This window comes from Nicotiana tabacum, chromosome 6 (genome assembly GCF_000715075.1).
Source record: "Nicotiana tabacum cultivar K326 chromosome 6, ASM71507v2, whole genome shotgun sequence".
Classification (NCBI taxonomy): domain Eukaryota; kingdom Viridiplantae; phylum Streptophyta; class Magnoliopsida; order Solanales; family Solanaceae; genus Nicotiana; species Nicotiana tabacum.
The window spans coordinates 150,787,999-150,814,367 of NC_134085.1; the positions used below are offsets into that span (position 1 = coordinate 150,787,999).

General features: G+C 37.3%; 1 protein-coding gene across 4 annotated transcripts; it reads left to right on the forward strand.

The window, feature by feature from the left end:
- The first annotated feature begins 436 nt into the window (after window positions 1-436).
- On the forward strand, window positions 437-17,183 carry LOC107826629 (uncharacterized). Of its 4 annotated transcripts, XR_001657314.2 has the most exons (21): window positions 437-830; window positions 1,064-1,189; window positions 1,334-1,501; window positions 1,584-1,667; window positions 1,827-1,877; window positions 3,966-4,022; window positions 4,211-4,293; window positions 5,849-5,972; window positions 6,051-6,110; window positions 6,733-6,975; window positions 8,079-8,162; window positions 8,252-8,399; window positions 10,061-10,188; window positions 12,000-12,047; window positions 12,180-12,310; window positions 12,394-12,476; window positions 13,408-13,511; window positions 13,974-14,044; window positions 15,836-16,134; window positions 16,300-16,767; window positions 16,854-17,183. XR_001657314.2 is itself a non-coding variant. In XM_016653629.2 (20 exons), exons 1-20 carry the CDS (start codon window positions 561-563, stop codon window positions 16,455-16,457), a joined length of 2,520 nt encoding a protein of 839 aa, XP_016509115.1. In that variant the 5' UTR covers window positions 437-560; the 3' UTR covers window positions 16,458-17,183. The 4 variants fall into 4 exon arrangements, 3 of the variants coding, with proteins under 3 accessions (XP_016509115.1, XP_075111724.1, XP_016509116.1); XM_016653629.2 differs by having other exon boundaries at window positions 16,300-17,183; XM_075255623.1 differs by lacking the exons at window positions 13,974-14,044; window positions 16,300-16,767; window positions 16,854-17,183 and having other exon boundaries at window positions 15,836-15,979.
- Window positions 17,184-26,369: the final 9,186 nt, after the last annotated feature.

The following is a 26,369-nucleotide window of genomic DNA, read 5'->3' on the forward strand; positions in this document are numbered from 1 at the left end:
ACAAAAATAGAATACTTTTTTGTGCAATTATTGATTTTTTAACCTCGATAACAGAAGCGTTGGGAAAATATCCTGCGTTAGATTTTAAAGTATGCTCGCCAAAAATTTCAGCCAGTTATATGATCGTCAGAATTTGTGTCAAAATCTTAATGATTACCAGAATTTTAAGCCATAATGCTGAAAAAATCATGAGCGACCACAAATTTTTCAGCGTTGTGGATGAATTCTTGGTGCTTTAAAATTTTGGTGATTGCCAGAATCGATTTCTAAAATTCTAACAAGCATGCTTAAAATTCTGTTTGGAGGCTATTTTCTCAAAACCTTTTTCTAATGTGATCAAAATTTAAACAGTTTTGGAAAGGTCCCCAGAGTAATTTTAGTAAAATGACATGGGTTGTGGGCTTAAATTTGAATCTTCCAGGCCCAATTGTTGTGGTCTTCGAGTGTAACCATCAGTCATACTGAAGTCTATCTCGTTTCAGGCAATCTCTCCCCGCCACTGGTGCTTCTGTCACTTCCTATGCAAATCATCTCTTTCCGAACAATCCATTTTCAAATGCATGATGCTCCTTTCAATTTCACTGCTTCCCAATTCATCAGCCTCATTCGCCACCGTAGCATTTGCCGTCCCAAAAATTCACAGTGTTTTCAGGCAGTCCATTCGATTTAAAGTCCATGCCTTCTTGAATAAACCACTGGACTCGAGCTCTGCACCGGCCTCTAATCGACCATCCATACTTGTCGACAGTCTCAGAGTCCTCGAATGGGACAAATTATGCGATTCCGTCGCTTCCTTCGCCGGCACTTCCTTAGGCAAAATAGCTCTCAAGGTTAACTTCCCGTGTAGTGCTTGCATGATGAATTGACTAATTGCTTCTCGTTGTAGCTCATTCCTGCACACACACACACATGTATATGTAGTTTGATTGTATGTATGTATGTGAGTGTGTGTCTATATATACATATGTGCATCGTATATGTGTACGAATATGTATGTGTTTGTGTATATATTTATATGTAAATACATAGTAATAATATTATTCTCAAAGGAATAGTGGTGCAGGAACAACTAGGGTACTTGAATCAAACATTTGAAGATAGCCTCAGACTCTTAGAGGAAACCAATGCTGCTGTAGAGATGAATAAGTACGGTGCCATGATGGACTTTAACGGCATTGATATCGAGCTGGTTGGTTCTCAATTTAGCTTATTGACCTGTGGTGTACTGGTTTTATTTAAAACTTAATCTGGGGAAACTCCTTGTAGTTGAAGTTCCTGCTTAAATTGCGAATGCTGCAGAATCATGTTGTCTGTTTCTCTACTGTTGTTGAAGGTCAAAACTGCCGTACAAGTTGCACGCAGAGGTTTTCCTGTCAGTGGGACTGAAGCAATGAACGTTGTAGCGCTACTGCAGTTTGTGGAAATGTTGCAGTCAAATGTCAAAGCTGCAATCAAGCAAGACGCAGAATGGTATCAGCGCTTTATGCCTCTCACAGAAATGGTAATACAATATGGTAACAATGAACTTGTCTGCAATCACATATGGCACGTTTGTCTCCAATTATTTTCTATATTTACTGCAGATTATGGAACTAACCATAAGCAGATCACTAGTGAGGTTCATACAACAATTAGTTGATGAAGATGGTTCCGTCAAGGATTCTGCGGTCTGTCCTCATTTTAATGAACTGCATTGATATTTCTGCTGTTTAACTATCTTTTTTAGCGTGTTCTGCATCTTCTATCATGCAGTGCAGTGACTCTGTTATTTACTGTGGTTATATTTGACTATTACTAGTCTTATTTGAATTACTTTGTGGTTTTAGAGCTCTTCCTTGAAACAATCTCGTGATCAAGTTCGCCTTCTCGAAAGAAAGGTAGAGATCATTCTTCCCTCTTCTATAGACTCTACTTCAGCAAAATTGGTGGTTATTACTTTTCTGAAACTTCTTCCTGCTTGAAAATATTTGCTTTAGGAATATTTTTGATTCAAAATTTGGTTTTTGTGAGCCAGTGCATATTACTTTAGTTTATCTGTCATCAGTTTATGTGTCCAGCCATAAGCATAATCTCTTTAGTTGGAGTAAATTGTTAAAATCAAAGACTAGTATATTACTATATTATCATGTGGCATGCATACTCTTAAGATGGTGGGCTAACATTGTACGTTGTTATGTCGTTAATTCTTTAACTGTTACAAAGGAAAGTCAGTAAATCTTGTGGTTGCATATCTGAACTGACAGCCTTAACATTAGACAGAAGATAGGGATAGTGGAGGTGATAAATCCATTCTACGACAGCCTCTAGGTTGTTACCAAGGCATATACCTTTTCATATCTAAAATCCCATCCCGGTTTGTAATTGTTACCAAATTCATCTCTATATGGAGAAAATTAATACTCCCTACCATGCAGTGCGGCTGATGCAAGTTTGATCTCTTGTCTCTGGGTATGGAGTAGGCATAGTAATAAAGTTTGGATGTCCTTTGGGACGAGAACATCTAGAAAGCGATAGAGGGATTGCAGGAATTATTATCTTCAATAAAAGCATCAATTATGCGATTAGCCCATTCTTATTTGCCCTGATGATGGACGCACTGACACACCATATCCAAGGGGAGGTGCCATGGTGTATGTTATTCGCCGATGATATTGTTCTGATCAATGAGACGCGAGGCGGTGTTAACGAGAGGTTGGAGGTCTGGAGATAGACCCTTGAGTCTAAAGGTTTCAAGTTGAGCAGCACTAAGACAGAATACGTGGAGTGCAAGTTTAGCGGCGTTTCGGGAGAAGTGGACATGTGCGTAAGGCTTGACTCTCAAGTCATTCCCAAGAAAGGGAGCTTCAAGTACCTGGGGTCGGTTATCCAGGAGGATGAGGAGATTGATGAGGATGTTACGCACCGTATAGGGGTGGGGTGAATGAAATGGAGGCTAGTGTCTGGTGTCTTGTGCGACAGGAAGGTGCCCCCGAAACTTAAAGGTAAGTTTTATAGAGCGGTGGTTAGACCGACCATGATGTATGGTGTTGAGTGTTAGCCGGTCAAGAATTCTCATATCCAGAAGATGAAAGTTGCAGAAATGAGGATGTTGAGATGGATATGCGGGCACACTAGGCTGGATAATATTAGGAATGAAGATATCCGGGTGAAGGTGAGCGTAGCCTCCCAGAGAAGACAAGATGCAGGAAGCTAGGCTTAGATGGTTTGGGCACGTGCGGAGGAGAAGCATGAATGCCACGGTTAGGAGATGTGAACGGCTGGCTTGACGGGTGTGAGAAAAGGTAGAGGGCGGCCAAAGAAATATTGGGAGAGGTGATCTGGCAGGACCTGGTCCGGCTTCAGATTTCCGAGGACATGACACTTGATAGGAAGTTGTGAAGGGCGAGCACTAAGGTTGTAGGTTAGGAAGTAGGAGGCTAGCATGGGTTCTGTCTTAGGCTGCTAGTGGCTTCAGTTGTGTCCACATTACTTCTTTAGGGCTGCAGGGTAAGTCGTAGGAGGCTAGTCCAAGAGTGTAGTGTCTTAGGATGCTAGTGGCTCTTGTTGTATCCATATTACTCCATTGTGCCTGTAGTACTGTGCCATTATTACTGCTTATTGTTATTGCTTTTCTCTCTATTTTCTGGTTATTACGCTGTTGATGTTATCTTTCTTTCTTTCTTGCTTCCTCTGATATTACTGCGCCACTGTCTCTTCTTATCTTCTTGAGTCGAGGATCTATCGGAAACAACCTCTCTATTCCTCCAGAGTAGGGGTAAGGTCTGCGTACACACTACCCTCCCCAGACCCCACTTGTGGGATTCCATTGGGTTATTGTTGTCAGGAACCATTTGCCTCTTTGTTGTACTTCTGTTAGGGGAATACCCACATTGCTGACTGGGTGTGAGATTTGTCTGTTCTTGATGTTTCCTGCCCCTAAATTCTCTGCTTGGACACTAACCTATTGCATTCTCTTGCATCTTCAGTTATACCAGTTGATGGAGAGCATAATCAGGAACGGAGTGGAAGAAGTGTCTTCTATGGTAATCCGGCCTTTGTCCTATTCATTCAGTTCCACTGGCTTTCCACATATTATTTAGAAACTTAAGCTTTGAATGTGGTGATGAAATAAAAGAGTTTCTCTACCTGAGAGTGTGACCTTAACAGTTGGATGAGGGTGTACCTTTCTGGATTTGTCATAGCACCTTGTGAACCTGATATGTTTACTCAGGAAGTGAGTGAAATTGATGGCAGATGGTGCATTAGATCAGGATTTAATCAGCGAATGACCTTTGAAGGGCTATTGTTGTCCAGGTGTGTTAATATCTTAAAGTTTCCTCAATCCTCCCTTATTGGGGCTTATGTAAATAACTATGTATAATGTTTGTACATTTTCTTGTCTTTTCTGTCCCTATGTCGAAAGCTCGATATTGGTAGAACATGCTAAGCAGAAGTTGGTGACATCATATATTAGGAAATGACATAAGCAAAGAATTACTGCTTTGACTAAATTCCACATTTCATGAGGAACTTGTCAGAAGCTCCTGTTGCTGAAATTGAGTTTGAATTATCCATTTGTTTCATTTCCTTCCTGCAGGAATTCCACGGTTTTATGGCATTGTAATTCTACTGTTGCATTATACTGTGCTCGATATATTGAAAAATAAAACAGGTGCTTATAGAAAGGACGAGAAACACAAGCTTCTCAAAACCCTCTGATATGGCATTATCTAATGACCAATTCAAAAACAGTTCTAATTCTCCGAACTACTGTTTGATAGCTTGTAAGATTCGTTGCACAAAAGCTGGATAAATCCCTTTTACAAGCTGTAGACGAGCTATCAGGAAACTCTTGGAATTGCATTCAATCAGCTATATAAAATTTGATCCTGTTAAAAAGAGTTTCAAATTCGATTGGTTTAGGTACTCCAGAAAGTGCATAAAAAATAGCATGATGTTTTCAATAGGGGATGAGATGCTCTAATCTTTCAAGGTCTATTTCTTCCACTCCAAATTGTTGTGGGATTACTATAAAATGCAGTCACTACATCCAAAAGTTGCAAAAAAAAAAAAAAAGTTTGTCCTGACTTTCTATACAAGAGTTTCTATGAACTGTAACACGTTTTCTTTGATGTTAACAAAAAAACGAAAAGCACTAAGAAAATGCTGTGATTGCATCCAAAATTGTTGCAGGATTACTTTCCAAGCCTCATCTCTCTTTTTGCTAATGTTTCTTGCCCTGCTTCAGAAAGGGTTATTCACATTGCCTGGCATATCCAAGTGAATTCCCCTTGAATTAAGCATCATTTTCCACTGTCTTGATGCAATTTCAAACTACTGCATCTTCCCCTGCTTGGTACTCGTCAAGCACCAACTAGTGTGTTGAGACTTCTTTTTTCTCAAATTGTATGCTGTAAGAATATGCAAGAATAGCTTGCAATGCTCTTGTTTGCTCCAAGAAGGTTGATACTTGGGTGCTGTAGACTCCAAAAGAGCCTCCTCTGGAAAGTGCAGCATTTCCTTTTACAAAAAGATTCATGAGGCAGTTCAATAGAGTTTTCCATTTCCAGCAGCCCTTTCGTCTCCCCCTGATTCTCTTAGCAAGTTGGTTATACATTATTGCACCTATGTAAATTCATTTATTCACTCATTTAAAATAAACAAGCTATTATTACCCTCAGTTAAGCCCAAAAGTCGTACTTATCATATTCAGATAGTGATTTCTTGGGCCATCTAATATTTTACATGTTTTGTGGGAAAAAAAAGAACTGCTGCTAGATCCATGGATAAGTTTGACATTATTCATGTCATAAATGCCTCACCTGTATAGTATAATCCATATTCTCTGAGCGGTGATAGTCAATTTCAGTGCTTCAGGTACTGGAAGTGTTGTAGAACCTCTCTCAGCAGTTCCAATGAATGATGCACTCCAGCAAGCCAAGGCATCTGTGGCAAAGGCTGAAGCTGATGTGCTCCTGAAGATAACACAAAAGGTTTTGCTTAACTTATGCTTCTCCCCCCTTGTGTTGTCTTATATGGATATTAACCAGTGGTTTCTTATTTCTACGCAGATGCAAGAAGAAATTGATAACATAGAAAGCATTTTCAGCGTTATGGTTAGGCTTGATGTGGTAGGTTCTATTACTTTAAATTATAAACTTTCTTGTACCTCTACTTATTTCGTTTTTAATTATGTTTTCTTCTGATATCTGTATTTTATTTATAAGACTGGATCTATATGTTTATTTGATACTATATATGCTACCCAAAACGAACTTCAGATTGGTTGGAGATAGATTTTGAAATGGTTTTATAAGGCTCTGGATCCTATACTATTAACAACTTCAGCATAAGCTTTTGTGTTAAGTGAGAATGAGATCTGGTTGGCTGGAGTTGGGGCGTCCAACAATGATCCTGTTATACCTTTCTGATTGAGTACTAATTTTTTAAGCAGATATACTATGCCAATTGTTACTGTCTCCATTTTTTTATAAAATGTCATAATATGACTGGTAACACTTGAATAATCTAAAGTTCCTAGAAATATTTATTGGTCCTCGCATCCTTAACAAATTCGAAGATGTTTGACATTGCCGTCTGATGCCTGTCAATTTAATGCTCTTTGATCTATTATGTCGAGTAGAACATTGTTCGCCCACTTAGTCGGATTTATTTGATGTCGTATATATTGAGTGTTTATTTTATGTTGTTACTGATGCTGTTTATGTTCCATTGTCATTCTCATATCCACAGATCAACGCAAGAGCACGATATAGTCTTGCATTTGGAGGCGCTTGTCCAGACTTATTTTTGCAACAAGATAAGGATAGCTTTTCAGGTACTGATGCTTCATTGGTGGCAAGAACCTCAGTGGCACTGCATCCTACACGGAGGAAATGGACAATGTATCTGCCGAAAGCTTATCATCCTTTATTAGTTCAAAAACATCAGCAGGCTCTACAGAAGGCCATGAAAGATGTCAAGAACGCTAATGCTGTAAGTCACTCTCCATATCACATGCATATGGAACATGGAAAAGTGTTTGATTCTCCAAGCATTTCAAAAGGCTCCCTCTTATAGCCTGTCTTTGGAATATGGACAGATTGCAACATAATCAGGTGCATCAGGCAATCTCTCTTTATGGTGGTCTTTATTTTATTAGAGAACAAGAATAGCCATAGGTTTCCTACATGAACTCCTTCTATTTGAGTTGGAAGCTAAAAGAGTGTCGAGATTATAGCCGAGTTTCATGAAGTATATAAAGATTTGCTATTACAAAATTCATGAATTTATCATCATTGCTTTTGTGCCGCTGGACCTCCTTTTGGATTTAAGCATTAGCAACTTGTGTGAGTGGTTAAGCTTTAGTAAGATGGTGCTCTTTGTCTTTTCTCTTTTTCCTTTTGAAACCTTTGCAAAAGATGTTGTGGGTTTCATTTACCTGGCCAGCTCATATGCATGGCAGTTGAATTACTACTATGTATGATTCGGGTGTGATTGTGGATTCTTTAAGGGTGGGATATGGCTTTTGGTAAGCCTGTTCCACTTCCATCTCTATTAATTATTATCTTATATGGCCACCTTGGAGTAGACCTTCCTTGACTAAATAACGCAACTTGTGAAGTTGATAAAGTCTGAGGTTGAGAGTCTGGTGGAGGTCTTAGAAGTGGAAAGTGGATTTCAGTGGGATTTTTTTTGTATTCCTCTTTTTCTTTTTATTCCTTTCAATTTTCAAATCGTTATTAGGTTTGAGAGAGAACTTTGAGAAAGTTTTGTTGGGACATAAGTTGTTAGAGACTCTATACAGCTCTATTTTGGATGAAACAGTTACTGCTGCTGTTAACATCTGCGAATAAATTTATACAGGCCTTACTAGAATTGTCAATCTAGAGAGCCATGGCAATGCATCATAACAGTTAGATGCTTTTCAATGTTTTGAATAGCCTTTCTTCTCATATTCTATCATATGTCAGCTCCGTTTGCTGTATTCTCGTAACAGTTTTAAGTAATTTTAATCGTTGTGATAACTTAGGGTTGATTTGTGCTTAGTTGAATTACTTTGAGTTCACTAAGAGTTCAGTTTGGTGTTTTGTGTATAGGAAATTAGGAGGAGGAAGCAGCAGGGAGAAAACATTATTTTGAGAGAAGAAACCAATATGAATTTGCAGTCCTTGGAAGCAAAAGTAATGTTTTTTAACATGATCACTGAATTTGACGGTGAATGCAAAATTTCCATTGTAGATGAATGAGGTACTTTACCTGTTAACTTCAGGTTGCTAAGATGAAAGAGGAACCCCCTGTTCCTGTTGACATATATGTTGCTCAGAACACTCGAGTTCTGGTTATAACTGGTCCGAATACTGGGGGTAAAACCATTTGCTTGAAGACTGTGGGTTTGGCTGCTTTGATGGCAAAATCTGGTCAGCACAAATACTATATATTTTACTTTGTTCATCAAGTCAACAACTCACAAAACGCAAACATTCCTTATACCTCAATATATTTACTAGACAATATATAATGAAACATCAGAAGTCATAATTACCAGTATCCTATACAAAGAGGTAATGATCACCTGTCAAAAACAGAAAAGAGAGGTAGTTTTAGTTACTTTCCCAAGGTAAGTTACAGCTAGTATTCCAAGTTATAACTTTCATTTTTTATTACTCAATGCCGGTAATTTTTACCCCCTCAGACTAGTTAACAGCCCATATGATCTCTTTTAGTGGGGGAAACAGTCATTCAAGACCAACCTTGTCCGACTCTGAAACATCTTAAGTTTTGCAGTAATCCTTCATTCATTAATTTCATTTTGCTCACTCTTTAGCAGGACCATCAGTATAGCCAACGTAAATTGGGGTACAAAAATTGTATACATGCCTGACATCCTGTCCAACTTCATTTCTCTGCCTTGATATTATCCTAATATTGAGTTTGCAGTTCTGCCAAATGATTATTGGCAGCTTCTCTTGGCCATGTTTCTTGTTCCTCCTGAAATCACATGCTACTTATACTAGCGCACCTCGACTATTCCACGAGTTATATGCATCCTCTCACCAATACAGGTTTTCGGTCTGGATAACTCTGCTCATAAAAAGGCTTAGACAGATGGGAAGAAATCACCTAACTTTTTCTGCCCTTTTTGGGATTCAAACCCTGGTTCCCATGATCTTCGTTCCAGCTTCATTGACCGTTAGGCCACACCATTGTGCACCTAAAATGCATTGCGCCTAACTTCATTGCTGCTGTCTTCGCAGCGACTCTTCATATCACACTTTATTGGCACTGCCTAATTTCCATATGAAAATCATCTTTGACAACAATAAAATCACTAACTGCATCAAGCTTTCTCAGTACATTTTAGAGGTATAATGAGAAAGGGAAATAAAGAAGGCGATTGCTTAGCAGAATTATGTAATCAAACTTAGATTACGGTGATAGAAGAAGAGCTGGTGCACAAATTGTTGTTGATATTATAACTTCTGATATGCATAATAATCATCTGAAAGAAGATATTTCTATTTGAATAGCTTGTTATAGCTGGTCATAGAACTTATGGGAGATTACTTTCGGGAACCTCAAGCACTAATGCTTAAGCCTCATCTCAAAAGTAACTCTTGAAGGAGGTGATTTATTGGTCTTTTAGCTTGAAAGCATCTGAACTTGAATACTATTGGGTTGGGATTAGTTGATTGTTGACTCGTGAAAAGATACTCAGAAACTTTTTCCTTTTTTTTTTCTTTTGTAAGAAAGTTTGCTCTCAGGTTGAATCACCTAGAGCATCATTGTATTTAGAACAAAGAGAATGTGAGAAGAGAATAGGCTATTTTCTCATAATATTATCTATATACCTTTTCCTATGTTGTTTCAACTTTGTTATTACCATTATTTCTTCTTTGTCATCCTTAGGATTTCTGTTGTCATCCTTAGGATTTCTGTTGTCATCCTTAGGATTTCTGTTTGTCATTTATGCAAGAGGCGCTGTCTGAGAACACGAAGTCTAGGTGTTGCACTAAAGTATGTGTATTTATGTATTTTTATATTGATGTGCATAACTTTTAAAGTCGCACTAGATTTGCAGGTCTTTATGTGTTAGCATCAGAACCTGTGAAGATCCCTTGGTTTGATTTTGTATTTGCTGATATTGGTGATGAACAGTCCTTAACCCAATCACTGTCTACCTTCTCGGGGCATCTGAAACAAATTAGTGTAAGTTAATGAAGTTCCTTCTGGAATTTTTGGCATTTCCTTTACTAGCCTGACATGATGTGGCCAAGTAGATTCGTCGCTTCTTACCCTTTACCTTGAGGATGAACATTTGAAGCTATATATAATCAAGAAATTATCTAGATTGTACATGTATAAAGGCCCTTGTTTAATTTAAATATCGACCACCATCCTGGTATATGCTCTGTTCCTCTAGTGTAGGAACTATAGATCTGGTTTATATTGCAGCTCTTCCGGAGTAAAGCACACGCATAGTAATAATGCGACGAAAGTGAGCAGCATCATCTTACGTACACATGTTACATTACCTAAACCTGCTAACTTTTTTGCATGGAAGTTCTTGTCATAAAGGGGGAGAGAGGAAGGATTCCTTTTGTTTGTACGAACTCTCAGGTGATTGTTAATTACAGACAGTCGACCGATTGTGGATAAATAAGGAGGCTTATCCAGTGTGTAGTCAAGATAGTACCGTGGAAGGTAGATTCATATTTGAAATGGTATGAGCTTAATCAAGGAAGGTGTATTAGACCACCTATTGGAAAGAAGGGATATTACAAGAAATGAATAGGAAGAGCCAAAGAGGAGGGTCCAAAGTTAAAACTGATATAGTTGTACTCCCTCTTTTCTGAATTTCACTTACATAATTCTATATTTTGAGGTTCAAGTTGATTACACTTGTCATCATTTCCAGTATAGTGATTCAAGGACTTTTTTTTTCTTCTTTTTTTTAAGAAAAAGAACACTTTGAAAAGTTATAAATGATAAAACTGTCAGTATCAGAAAGGGAGCCTTGGAGCAATGATAAAGTTGTCTCCGTGTAACCTATAGGTCACGGGTTCGAGCTGTGGAAGCAGCCAATAATGTTTACATTAGGGTAGACTGTCTACATCATACCCCTTGGGATGCGACCTTTCTCTGGACCCTGCGTGAACGCGGGATGCCTTGTGCACCGGGCTGCCCTTTTTTTTTTGGTCAGTATCAGATCAAAATATTGGAAGGTGTTTGATAACTTAGGGGCATGTTAGTCTGTCAAAAGCTAACTAGGTTGAATGAACTGGGACAGAAGGTGAAAACATTAGATTATAACTTTGGCGAAATAGTGAACATCCCTGCATGGAGCTGACAGAAAAAACAGATTATCTGTTGATGAGATGATAATGCTTAGCTTGACTGGCATGTGCTATCCAAGTTGTAACCATGCAGATGGCCTAGCATTCTGTATTGCTACTCTGTATGCTTACTGAATCAGTAGATATGGTTATAAGATGCTTAATGTTATAATAGGCTGTTTCTGCTTCCTAGGAATTCTTTAGCATCTTGCACAGGAGGCCTGTTTACCAGGCTATCAGCTACCTTGATGGATTGATTTAGCAGAATTTGGCTCATTAGCACTTTAATGGTTTTATGAGGTGCTAGATCTTTGTCCAATATTAGATTATTTATTGTCCATGATTCTGGATGATTTTGCAAAAAGGTTCAGGAATGCTTTTTCTTCCTTTTCAAATGCTCTGTTGACTTCCTTTTCCTAAGGTCTTCTTTTTCACGAGGTCAATATTCAAACTAATTTTAAGGTCGAACCTTTAAGGCAAAATGTAACATAAGCTTAAATTTACTGTTACCATTCTTGATCAAAGACAAATCCAATTTAGTGCACTCATCAACTAGTTGAACTCTTGAATGTGTCTCTAATGATATTGGCAATTATTGTCCAGCTACAGTTAATGTTTATGAATTTAAAGTGTTCCTTTTAGATCCAAATGCAGAAATTTTATACAATTTCTTGTCAAATGCAGAAAATCCGGTCTCACTCAACAGACATGTCACTTGTGCTATTAGATGAAGTATGTACTGGGACTTCAGCAGTTATTCATTGTTCTTCCAGAGGCACAACCATATTGTTGCTATGAACAAGTGAAATTATGCATGGAAAGAATGGACATTTTCCTTCATAAAGACCATACTGTATCTTGCAGGTAGGGGCTGGGACAAATCCTCTAGAAGGAGCTGCACTTGGGATGTCACTACTGGAATCTTTTGCAGAAGCTGGGAGTTTGTTGACTATAGCTACAACACATCATGGAGAACTTAAAACCCTTAAATACAGGTGCTCAATGCTAAGATGGAACTTTTATTTGTGACAAAAGACTCACTTCCTCTAACATCTTGGTGCTACAATGTACTTGACAGCAATCATGCCTTTGAAAATGCATGTATGGAGTTTGACGAAATGAAGTTGAAACCAACTTATAGGATTCTTTGGGGAATACCAGGTTGTCCTTGTATCCATGTGGTAGTTTCTTGATTAGCTTGGAGTTTCTTACCTGATGACTGATAATAGGATGTCATGTTACTTCTTCTGGCGAAAAGAAGAGAAGAAATACTTCTTACTTGGGCTTAAAAAGAAAAAGATGATACCTCTTTGGTCTCCGATCAAATTTTGCAGTGTCACAATCTCAATGTCACAAAATATTCTTGAAATGCAGTTCCTTTTATTATACTCTCTACTCTTATACTTAAGCCAGTTATTGAAAACCTATAAACTTTCAATCATCAATAGATATTCCTCAGATAAATCGTTTTCATCTCATCATAGAAATATTACCAAGTAAAACCATGGTATACTTTGTATCAATCAATTTGTACTCTTATGTTATTGAATCACCATGGAATTTTGGGATTGCACCATTCTGTACAAATAAATATGCAGATATTCACTGATAAATCGTTTTTTCGGGTTCAAATATATTTTGCACTATCACATATGTAAATACTCACCCCGTCTCCAAAAACTGGACCTACTTAGAAGTTGTAGAGTCAAGAGCTTTCTTGTTTCACCATTATTTTTTAATTATTTCTAGTATTTTGAACTCTTACATATGTGTTTAAAATTTCTTCTTATGCATTTTCCACATGTACAGAATTCAAATTAATAGACATTTGAACCGGGACTGGGTTAGCTGATGCACTACATATCCAGTTACCTTTTATGTGACTGGTGAAAGGGGCAGGGGTACAATTACAAGAGAAATCAAGTAATTGCATATTATATTATCAATTGACAAATTTCGGAGGATATTCTCTCCATTCGTGAATTTTTTAACAATCTACAGTAGATAGTTTTTGATGTCTTCTTATCATTTAGTGATCTTGTCGTTGAGTTATTTGGTAGAATTTCTTATTTTCAGACTTCTCCAACTGCAGGACGGTCAAATGCAATCAATATAGCCGAAAGGCTCAGGATACCTGATATCATTGTGCACAAGGCTCGTGAACTTTACGGAGCTGCTAGTGCAGAAATCAATGAGGTACTTGCATATAATACCATTAACTTTTGTATTCTGGATTTTGATACTTGTAATTGATTAAAGATTTGCATGGAATGTTAGTTGTCTGCCTTATATTGCTAATGTGCATACATCCTTTAATTTTTGTTCCATATATAGATGGCTTACCAAGATCCTAGATTTATTGCCACTCTGTAGAAACATCTGTACCAAGAAATTTGCTGACCTTTGTTTAGCTTCTACTGATTTTAGTTTCATTATTAATTTCAATTGGTACTGGAAATCAAAAGAACCTTCTCATCATATTGTCTAGTTTTAGAATTATGCACAAGAAAAGTATTTAGTTCAGACACAATGAAAGTAAGTCCTTATGACATCATATTTGTGCATCTGAACATACATGAATTCTGTTTTTCTTTAGCACTTCGATTTGTACTGACTAGCAAGTGCTTTTCTTAGACGTTTATTAACATTGCACTGCAGGTTATACTTGACATGGAGAGGTTTAAGCAGAACTTTCACGAGCAAGTTCGTGAATCACAGCATCTTCTGAAGTGAGGATCCTTTGCTTACCTTAGCTGAATTGGCATGAAATTTCATCCAAAAAGCAATCTCCACTTTAATGCTGAATCCCATATAGCCTCAGAATTCACCAAAATAGATTTATCCTCCCTTGTGCAGTAGTTTTGGTCGTTGAAACTGTTTCAAGATTGATTTGGTTCCATTATGGATCTCAATCTTCTCTGCATTGGTAGGTGTTTAGCGGAGGATCTGTTCCAACCTAGTCAAGGAGAAACAAATTAAAGTAAATCATGGCACTCTATGGCAATCAGTTACCTTGTCCCTTGGTACTGGATAGTCTAATACTAGTTGGCATCTACCTGAACCTAAGATGCTAGAGTGAGAGACGTGTGTGTGAATATAGAGAAAAAGGGACGATATGGGGTAGTAGAAGGTAATTGAAATATGGTAATTAGGGTAACTCCCACCTGCAAAAGCTGGGAAATAGCGACAAAAGTCTTGCTTGGTCTGCAGAAGCAGAGTGCAAATCATGCAAGTTACGGTACTGGGGGAAGTAGTTGGTGAAATGTTTACCGGTGGTAGATTTGGTGGAAGTTTGATGGAAAAGGTTTCAGGTTGAGCTTGATTTATGGTCTATGTTAGATATGCTGATGGTGGCTGGAAAATTTTGTGAAAGCAGTTCTAATCAATGCTATCACCAGAAATGCTCTGTTGCATTTTACATTCAATTAGTTTCATCATCTTGAAATGTAATCAGGAAGAAAGAATAAAGGAAAGAGAAACATAGAAAGCCAAGGAAAGTAAATGAGTTGTTTCCTATGTTGGAAAGCATGGAATGTTTGTCCAGTTTGTGTGCCAGTGGCTCTTGTAATAAGCACAAAGGTTAGGTTGCCTTTGTTTCATTAATCATAGATTTATATCCTTCAATGCTTCAATGAATGGGTAATAGTTAATACCATTGCATCCTTATTTCATACCATTAGGATTAGAAAGAAACAAAGAGGTTGTGTACTTGCATGATATAATTAGCAAGTAAATATGACGGTGTTTGTCATCTATCAATATTATTGAATCCCCTCTAATTCTGTCCACTTGAAAAACAATCTCCTCTACTTTTTATCTGAGATGTCAAACAACGAAAAGAGGGTAAATACTTCCAGAAGGGAGGAAATTCCATCAACCCCTCCATTTTTCATCCTTCCCCTTTCCTTTTTTAAGATTTCCTTTTGGCTGAGGCAAAAAAAGGGGAAAGGAAGGGTGTGATGATGATCATACCTTGACCCTTTACTTGCACTAAGTGAATCTCTTTGTTCCCTTTCTAGTTAACTCACATGTATGTAGAGGAAATTTGAGAACCTCATTTTCTAATAAGAAATTTCTTTAACAGGGAGCTGCTGCTTCATTGCACTTTCTCACCGTCTTATTATATGCGACTGTATTTGATTAGACCAGTGTTTAAGATGTTAATTTGACTCATTGCATCAGTGATAGTGGAAGAAAAATATTAAACGATGGTTGAAAGTTTAGTTTGATGGGAGAGGCATATCAAAGTTCAGATTTTAAAACTCTCTTTATGCTAGAAATTGAAACTAAAACGGAAAATGTCATATAAATTGAAACAAAGGGAGTAGCTTTATTTGATTGGGATCTCTGCTGGTCATTTACAATTTTAGAAGTTTTTGATGATTTAGAATATTTGACATTTCATTTCTTCAGGGATTCTGTATTTACCTAGGCAGCCTTTTGGTCTTTTTTCTTGTAGTAAACTGATTATTGAATATTAACTTTCTCACATGTATTTGTTCTCTGCCGATTTGGTTTAGACTCACTAAAGGTCTCCATAACAAGTTGCTTATAGCCCGAAAGACAGTGAAAGAACACAGCATTAATCAAAGATACAGAAAGGTACAAGAGATATCTGAGGCAGCAGCAGCTGCACGATCTTCCATTCAGAAGAGAGCACGAGAATATCGTGCAGTTTCAAGTCAACAATCCCAGAAAATACTGGAAAGTAATGGACAAACATCAGCTACAAAGAGTGAAGCTAAAGTGGAAAAAAGTAAAATTTCAGAGGCAACTCCTGCGGTGTTCTCTGCCAGTACATCCAGGTTACCTTTATCAGGTAACATAATATTCCTTTTTTAAAGCTTTTTGCATCTTTTTTTCTCCTTTATATCTTTTTTTGGTATTCATGTCAATGGTTTGCACACTTATATTATATTTCCTTTATTTACATGGGTCAAATATCCACTACTGTTGGTGATTATCTATTTTGCCTATGCTGCAGAAAGAAGGAAACTTCCAAGTGTTGGTGATTCAGTCTTTGTTCCTTCACTTAACAAGCAAGCTTTAGTCCTAAAAGTGGATCCTTCTAGAGAAGAACTATTAGTACAAGCTGGTAACATGAAGCTTAAGCTTAAAGTAACAGATGTATTCACCAGGTAGGTTTTTCAGAACTCCCTCCTGCAGTGAGAACTATCCTTGGGACTGGCACTTAAAACCCAGTCTCTCCCCACCTGCAATTGCTATGACGGAACAGTTAAACTTGCTTAACGTGGACAAAGAATGGTTGATGGGTATATGTTCTTACTGTTACGTTTTAATAATGAATAGTAGACTCGGGACATATTTGCATAGCCGAGTATATATATTTTTTCATCATAAGGTGTCGCCTGTGTCCTAAAGCAACATCCATTCATCCCTTGACGGAGCTTATATCCAGTTACCCGAGATGTATCTCATGCTATTTGACTAGGTAATACCATTAAGATCTTTGCACGTGTGGAAATGTACTAAAAGTTTGCAGCTGCGCCATCCTCACAATGTTTTGGTGTTTTAAAGGGAGGAGAAGGTTCCATCAAAGAATATGCCCAGTAAGCAAGCAGTAACTTTTAGCACATGCATATTGTGGCATGCGAGGAACTTTGTTGAAGTTGCTCTGTGGGTGATGCGAATGTTGTGGGAACTTCTGATTGGTCCTCGTTCAGTACTTGTTGGTTTTGAGCTTGTAAAGTCAACTGCTAGATTTTGTGTGACATTATATTATCAATTTTTTGTACTAGAGTTGCTTAGTTGCCTTGGCAGATGTGTGTACTTATTAACTCCGTTGTCCACAAAAAGATACATATTTTATACTTTCTACTTCCTTAATTGATATTAATGTCTACCTAATTAATTAGTCGCTATTTCCTATTTCCAACTTTAATAATCGATTTTGACTGCAGACTAAGAGTGTGAAGTCCTCACATGCAGTGCCGTCGTTACTTCAACTAGGTAATTACTCATTAATCTAAATGCCCGATGACGAGCATCACTATTTGGGTGCCGTTGTGCCAGCTAAAACAAATTTAAAAATGAGGGCAGAAGGTGCATGCATGTATCGCGTTTCCATGATATGAGACTTGGAGCATACATTTTGTATTCAAGGTTCTCCCATCACATCACATAAATAAAAGAACTGCAACTTGGATTGCAGACGATGTTCTTAACTGGAGTACAGAAGAGATGGACCAAGTTTGATTCCCTATTAGGCATTGAGAAGTATTGAAGAATTCTGTCTTATTCTTCTCCCTAAGTGTAATTCTTAAAAGTTCAGAACATAACTGAAGCACATTACTGAAGGATGCCATTACAAGGTACCCGAGCAGTTCAATGCAAATTGGATTGAATCTAAACTGCTCCATATAATATACTACGACTACTACAAGCTAATACGGCCGCCCATAATAGGATTATACAGATTAATTCAATTTGACATGAAGATGCCTAAGCCAACAGTATATAAACCTGCTGGCAGCAAGATAGAAATGCATTGCATCAAACAATCTGCTGGTTGTTCTCACCAGTTGCTGCAACCCATCCAAGTTCAGAACTGACGTCCAGAAAATAAAACACGAAAACAAGGAAATTGCAGCAGAGAAGTGAGAACATAGGAATTGGAACAAAGAGACACAAAAACAAGGGAAATGAAAAGTAAGTTACACGCAGTTTTAGGGGTGTACATAGGTCGGGTTGGTTCGGATTTTACAATTATCAAACCAAACTAATTGTGTCGGGTTATTAAATCTAAAGACCAAACCAAACCAATAAAACTCAGGTTTTTCACTCTCGATTTTTCTCGGGTTTTCTCGGATTTTCGGGTTATTCGGGTTTTTTCGGGGGGTTTTCCGGTAAAATCTTCGTACAACAAAATATATAAATTATGCTCAAAATATTTCTTTAGTCCTAGTAAGATACAACTATATAAAGTATTTTCCAAGAAAATAATACAAAATATGAGATATGTCATGACATTATCCTAAAATATTCAACAATAAAGACAATAAAATTATGTAATATAAATATTGCTAATTAAAAAGCCATAATAAAAATTAACATAATCTAAAAGTACTAAATCATGCTAAAATAAGTAGACTAATAAGGAAGTATTAATTACATGACTAAACGCTAAAGAAAAATAAAAATAAATTATGCATTTTTATCTAAATTATTGCAAAACAAAAAAAAGATATTCAATACATTCTCATTTGTAGTATTGAATTGAATGTCTTTTGTTAGTATTAGCATTGATTTGATTTTGGTTTGAGTTTTTGTAGCACTATTTAATTTACTAATGTTAATGGCTATAAAACTTATTGGAACATTCAAAAGTTCTAAGTCCAACCTTGAAATAATACCTTAAAAGATAAAATTATGAAATCTTTTAAGATATATTTATAAATTATATCACAATAAATATATCTAAAATATCTATATATGTAATGTCGGGTTGGTTTGGTTTCGGTTTGACTTTCTTTAGTTAAAACCAAACCAATTATGGTCGGGTTTTTTTTCCCAATACCAAACCAAATCAAACCAAACCATAGTCGGGTTTTTTTTCTCGGTTTGACTCGGGTTATCCCATTGGTGCGGTTTGTCGATTTTCGTTGTACACCCCTACGCAGTTCGAGTGACCAGAAATAGCTGCCTTTATTCACTGTCCTCCATACGTAAATTCTACTTCTCCCCCGCTTTTAAGGCCTCCTACTCCCTCCTCTCTAATTTACGGGAACACGTTTGATTGGACATGGAGTTTAAGAAAAAAGAAAGACTTTTAGAATTTGTGGTCCTAAACAAGTCAAAAGGGGGCACATAGTACTTGTGTGGTTATAAAAGCTTCTCATTAAAGGTAAAATTAAAAGTTTAAGCCAAATTATTTTCAAATTTAGAAATTGGTCATTCTTTTTTGGAACTGACCAAATAAAATAGGTTCACATAAATTAAAAAAGTATTTTTAATAGTAGTACTTTTTGGACAAACAAAGTTAGGTCTAGAAAGCCTAAGAGAAAGTTCAGGCAAAAGAACAAATCAGTATATTCTGGCAGCTATTCACTTGTTTTGTGATTTATTATGGTATCTACATACAGAGTACTCGAACAGCCTTAATTTTGTTATTGGCAGCTATAGCATCGGCATAAAACTCGAACCTAATCGTTGGATATCTTTTTTCCTCCTTTCCTTAACTGTGGAAAATTTGGTAGACACCAGTCTCATCTTAGTATTCTTCTAGTTTTTGCGCATCCACTTACATGGATCAATTGGTAAACTGATCATTTTTGGATTTTCTGTCGAGTAATCTCTTCTTTGAACTCAAATACGAGTTAATAAAGCAAATTAGTATTGACTAATTGAGGTCTTAACTTTTTCTTTTCCTAATGCTCTCATTTTTACTCACAGGGGCAGATGCACCTTGGTGTAAGCGGTGTCGATGACATCGCTTCGCCGGAAAAATTCAGTAAAAATATATAAATTATTAATATCCTGTTAAATAAGATGAAATGACGTTGATTGACAGATATATCTTGCTAGCTCTCTTGGTCATGCGTTCCTCTTTTATAGGAGAGATCATGGGTTCGAACTTCAGCAGCCTCTATTTTAAACCGAGTAAACTTTTGTATGCATTATCTGCTTAAAAATTTGTGTTCCATTAACAATATTTTTCCTCTAAGTATGTTCCATGGTACATTTTCTTTCTATCATTTTCTTAGGGGACGATGAAGCTGGTCCAAATCAATTTGCAAAGTCAAATAATGAAAGTTTTTAAGTGATTGTTTAGTGTTATATATAGAAAAAGTAGTTTTTAGTATTATTTCTAATAAGGATATTCTAAATACATTTCAAAAAATGAAAACTTGTCGAGTGGGGTTGTAGTACTCCAATATACTTGAATTCATTTTTTAATCAGATTCGAATTTGTATTATTTTAATGTGTAGCATTATAGTAATTTGTTTATTTGTTTATTTTTTTAATGCGACACCGCTTACAAAAAATTCTGTGTACGCCCCTGTTTACTCACTACTATCCAGAATCTATATATATATTTATATATAAAGTTGGGAATAGAAAATATGATGTGGCACCTCTCTAAGATTAGGATTGTCATTTATCTTTTTTCTCATTTTTTTGGGTAAAAAAAATCCTCATTCCTTTCAATTAACTCTTTAAAATTGATACACTTAATTTGGTATGTTAATCTTTGCAATTACTCAACATTTATCACTCTCTTTAATATTTAATTAATATTATAAACCTTTAAGAACATTATCATCATTTTACTAGAACGGATATGGCACAAAGAGTCTTTAAATCATTTTCATTCAATTTCTTTTATAATTCAACATTAGTTATCCTATTAATTACATCTCATTATGTCTCAAGAGTTACAAAAAACACTTCATAGCTATTTGCCTTTTTCTTTTTCAAAAACAAGCTGACGGATATGGCACAAAGAGTCCCTAAATCATTTTCATTCAATTTCTTTTATAATTCAAAATTATTATCTTATTTATTACATCTCAATATGTCTCAAGAGTTACAAAAAAACCTTCATATCCATTTGCTTTTTTCTTTTTTAAAAACAAGCTCTTCAACTCCCTTATGACTAAATTTCGTATCTTCACCTTCTCTATATAATAATCTCATACCTCCATTGTTTTGTGTATCCCTCACAAATTTCGAATCTGGCCATACTCCATAAAATGTGAACAAGACTCTCACTCTCAACTAACATGCGAGTGAGGTTTATTTTTTCCTCTTTTTATTTTTGCCTTTTTACTTTCTTTTTTTTCCTGTTAAGTAGTACTATTTTTTTCTGTATGTTGTAGACAATAAATTTGCGTCGAGAAAATAAAATCAAGACCGAAAAATATTGCAACAATTATAGTATTTTATTTCGAATATTTGAGTGTTACAATCTCTATGAATCCTCTTATTCTTCTTTTCAATAGTAAATAAATTCAAGGGCCTTTGAGCTTGATTTTGAATCTATATTTGTTGCCACGAACGATGATCTTGTTCTTGAGCTTGATTGCTTGGACTTGAACTTGATTTGGTCTTCGTTCTTGAGTTTGAACTTGATTTGTTCTTCGTTCTTGAGCTTGAACTTGATTTCTTGAAATTGAACTTAAAGCTTGAAACTTGTGGAGGAATTTGCAGCGTTTGATCTACGAGCTCTTTCTTGCTTCTTGTTATAACTTCTGGTGTCCTTTCTGAGTTATGAAGACCCCTATTTATAGTTGTGGAAGGGAAGAGTTGTGATAAGAACAAACTCTTTCCGACCAATCAAATTGAAGTATGACATGACTGCATTTGATTGGCCAGAACATGTCACTTGCACACGTGGCGCGATTTCATTGGCCTTTTAGCGTGACTGGACATGCCTTGTCATTTTGACACGTGACATGGTCCTATTGGCTCTTCCGCTTGACTTGGCGCGCCACATCATTTGACATGTTGCACCAAACTGGGCCTCTAGGAAGATGACATCTTGGGCTTAATAAAGTGGGCTCAATGGGCTAGCCCAATTAAATGGACTAGCCCAATGAATTAAGACTTATTTATTTAATCCATATATATTGGACTTATATAATTAATTCAATTATATTAGCCCATATATTTATTTGGACCAATATATCTTGAATTTAAAATATAGTCCAGATTATTTTATGAATTTAATTTTAATAAAATTTATATGCCTACAAATGCCCCCTACTTCAAGGCTTATCATAGCGTAGACTGATCGAGATTCAAGGATTAGACTTGAAGTACACGTAATATATATATATAATATATATATATTACTTGAAATCTATCCCGAAATAGAATCCTCACTTTCCTTGAATTAGGAAAAGTATTAACATGTTACTTGGATTGTATGAATATATGTAATGACCAACCATCAGTTACATTGGATATTAATGAAACTCTTTTTGCTCTTTGCAACAAAGAGACTTTCTATTTTTTTTATTCAACATAGAAATTCTTTACGTGGCCATCTTGATGGGAACAATTCTATTTGTATAAGCAATTGTCATCCACATATTACTAATTGTACACGAAGTGTTTTGCAAATTTCCAAATCCTACTTCAACTCAAAGTGGCCGAATTGATACTGACCAAAGATTAACCAGCCGTCAGTAACCAAATCCTTCGAGGAGACATATCATATTACTGATTCCCACATCGTTATTATGCCTTTGCAAGCCATCCTCGGCACTTGTATATATAGACGCATGCTCTCCAACCGTGAATATCAATATCCTCCGCTTGCAAGCTACCTTGTGTCAACGTTTGACTACTCGGAAGCATTGGCGCGAAGGTAATTTCTTCTTCTTTTCTTGTGCTTTTTTTGTTTTTTTCTGTTCCCCTTTTTTTGTAGGTCAAGCGAGAAAGATATGTTCTTGTTTAACAAGATGATTCACGCATGAAGAAGATAATCTTGGGGTGTGAGGGGATGAGTATTCATCCTTGCCCGATTCTTGGAGAGATTACTCTCAATGTGGCCCGATTCTTGGAGAGATTACTCTCAAAATGGCCCGATTCTTGGAGAGATTACTCTCAAAATGGCCCGATTCTTGGAGAGATTACTCTCAAAATGGCCCGATTCTTGGAGAGATTACTCTCAAAATGGCCCGATTCTTGGAGAGATTACTCTCGATGTGGCCTGATTCTTGGAGAGATTACTCTCAAAATGGTCTGATTCTTGGAGAGATTACTCTCAATGTGGCCCGATTCTTGGAGAGATTACTCTCAAAATGGCCCGATTCTTGGAGAGATTACTCTCAAAATGGCCCGACTACTGGAGAGAATACTCTCAATGTGGCCCAATTCTTGGAGAGATTACTCTCATAATGGCCCAGTTCTTGGAGAGACTACTCTCAAAATGGCCCGACTACCGGAGAGATTACTCTCAATGTGGCCCAATTCTTGGAGATATTACTCTCAAAATGGCCCGACAACCGGAGAGATTACTCTCAATGTGGCCCAAACTATCGACGATGCCAACTTAAGGTGCAAAGGGACTCATATGTCCACCTTAAGATTGGAAAGTTATAGTCCCTTTTAAGGACAAACCCACGAAGAGGCCAACTTAAGGTGCAAAGGGATTTATGTGTCCACCTTAAGATTGAAAAGTTATAGTTCCTTTTAAGGACAAACCTACGAAGAGGCCAACTTAAGGTGCAAAGGGACTTATATGTCCACCTTAAGATTGGAAAGTTATAAAGCTTCAACTTGAAGACGACATCGACTTGAACACTTGGAAAACTTTGAAGATTTGGCGGACTTTGCAAACTTTAACTCGAAGATTCAGAGGGCTTAAACAATTCAACTTTAAGATCGGCGAATTTGAAGAATGAAACTTGAAGACTTCAACTTGGGGGGTTAAATATTTTAACTTTAAGACCGGCGAATTTGAAGACTTCAACTTGAAGACCGACGGACTTGGAGACTTCAAATTTGAGACTTGGAGGGCCTAAATATTTCAACTTGAAGATCAGCGAATTTGAAGACTTCAACTTGAAGACCGACGGAGTTGAAGATTTCAAATTGGGGACTTCAACTTGAGTACCGACAGACTTGAAAAAATCAATTTATCATGGAGCGTTGCCCCTTTTAAATCAAATGAGATCAAATTTCCACAAGAGGATGACATTTCAGCTTAATTTTGCATTCCTCCATACTTCACTCGGACAACAATTGGGGCAATATGTATCTTTTGAACTTGTGCGACTGAACTTAGAATGAAACTCTAAGCTGCTACGTACCTCGGTGAAGAGGATCAAGTCATTCCGTAGTTCAGACTAGGTGATTTTTTATGTCCTAACTTTTGCCTAGGTCATCTCTTTCGAAGTTTTCAACCTAGCAGACTCCTTTTTTTTACGTCCTAACTTTTGCCTAGGCCGCCTCTTTCGAGATTTTCAACCTAGCGGATTTTTTTTTGGCCGTACACAGTTTATACTCTTGCGAGCCAGGAGTATAGCAACATGCAGTTTAGGCTCATACGTCGAAGAGCATTATGACTTGCAGTTTAGGCTCATACGTCGAGGAGCATTATGACTTGCAGTTTAGGCTCGTACGTCGAGGAGCATCATGACTTGCAATTTAGGCTCGTACATCGATGAGCATCATGACTTGCAGTTTAGGCTCGTACGTTGAGGAGCATCATGACTTGCAGTTTAGGCTCATACGTCGAGGAGCGTTGGGACTTGCAGTTTAGGCTCATACGTCGAGGAGCGTCATGACTTGCAACTTCATGGATAATACTTATTCAAAAACTTGCCGTTGATAGGGCCGATTCTCATACCATCTGCATCAACCAGCTTGTAATCCCCACTTGAATAAGCTTCTTGTACGACATATGGCCCATCCCATTTTGAAGTGAACATCCCTACAGGTTTATGGGAAGTAATTATGGGTCTTCGTATGGCAAGGACTTGATCTCCTACTTGAAAGGATCTCGGACGAACTTTTTTGTTGAAGGCGCGAGACAATCGAGCTTGATAACATTCAAGACTCTGTTGAGCTTCCAATCTCTTTTCATCAATAGCTTCCAACTCTACTAATCGAAGTCGAGCATTTTCTTCATCAGTGATCCCTTCTTGAATAGCCAGTCGTAACGAAGGTATTTGACGCTCCAGTGGCAAGACAGCTTCGACTCCATAAACGAGTGAATAAGGAGTCGCCTGTGTTGGCGTGCGATGAGTCGTTCTATATGCCCATAGAGCTTCTTCCATACGGTCATTCCAATCTCGTTTGGATTTAGAGACAACTTTCTTTAACAAGTTGCATAGAGTCTTGTTGAATGCCTCAGCTAGACCATTGGCGACAACATTGTACATCGAAGAGTTACGTTGCTTGAAGCCAAAAAGATCACAAATCCTGTTCATCAACCTATTATTGAATGAATTTCCATTATCCATTATTATGTAACGAGGTATGCCAAAGCGATAAATAATGTTTACTCGGATGAAACTTGCAACATTTTCCTTTTTTACTTCCTTAAGAGCAACAGCTTCAGCCCATTTTGAGAAGTAGTCAGTTGCAGCCAAGATGTATAGATGCCCACCAGAGGACTTTGGTAGTGGTCCAACAACATCCAATCCCCAAACGTCAAATAGCTAGGATGCAACAATTGGGTGCAACACTTTAGGAGGTTAATGAATAAAATTCGCATAGAATTGACAAGCCTTGCATCTTCGAGCGTAGTCCAAGAAATCTTTTACCATCGTTGGCCAATAATATCCCATCCTTTTTATATGGAAGTGGAGCTTTGGTCCGGACTGGTGTGACCCACATACCCCAGAATGTGCCTCTTGCAAAGCTTGGAGAGCTTCTTCTTCTCCTAGGCATCGCAAGAGTACTACCTCAAACGACCTTCTGTATAGAGTATCCTTATAGTAAAGGAAGCGAAGTGCACGACGACGGATTTCAGTCCTCCTCCTCGGATTTTCTGGAAGTATCCCATAGCATAAGTAGTCGATGATGGGTTGTCGCCATTCTTCTTTCTCAACTTCAAAAACAGCAACAAGATGCTTGAGTTCGTTTTCTTCACATTCGACCTCATTTGGCGGCGGTACTACCCATTTCTGGCAGACGGTAACTTGCACTTGGTCAGGCAGGGTTAATGATGAAGCTAGAGCAGCTAAAGCATCAGCCTTCTTATTTTCTTTCCTTGGTACATACTGAATAGTCACATCGCTGAGCCACCCCATCAACTTTTTTGCGTAATCATGATATGGGCGTAGTTCAGGCTTCTTGACCTCGTAACTACCCAAAAGCTGATTCACCACTAACTGGGAGTCACCAAAGACTTGCAATTGCAATTGCTTCATATCAACGGCCATTTCAAGCCCAAGTATTAATGTTTGATATTCAGCAACATTGTTAGAACATAGTTGTGTTAAGGTGAAGGAGTAGGGCAAGACTTCACCTTGAGGAGTGACAAATACTACGCCAGCCCCGGCTCCCCTACGATGCGCAGCACCATCAAAGTACATCTTCCATGGGGGTTGAACTTCAACGACCATTGCGTCCTCATC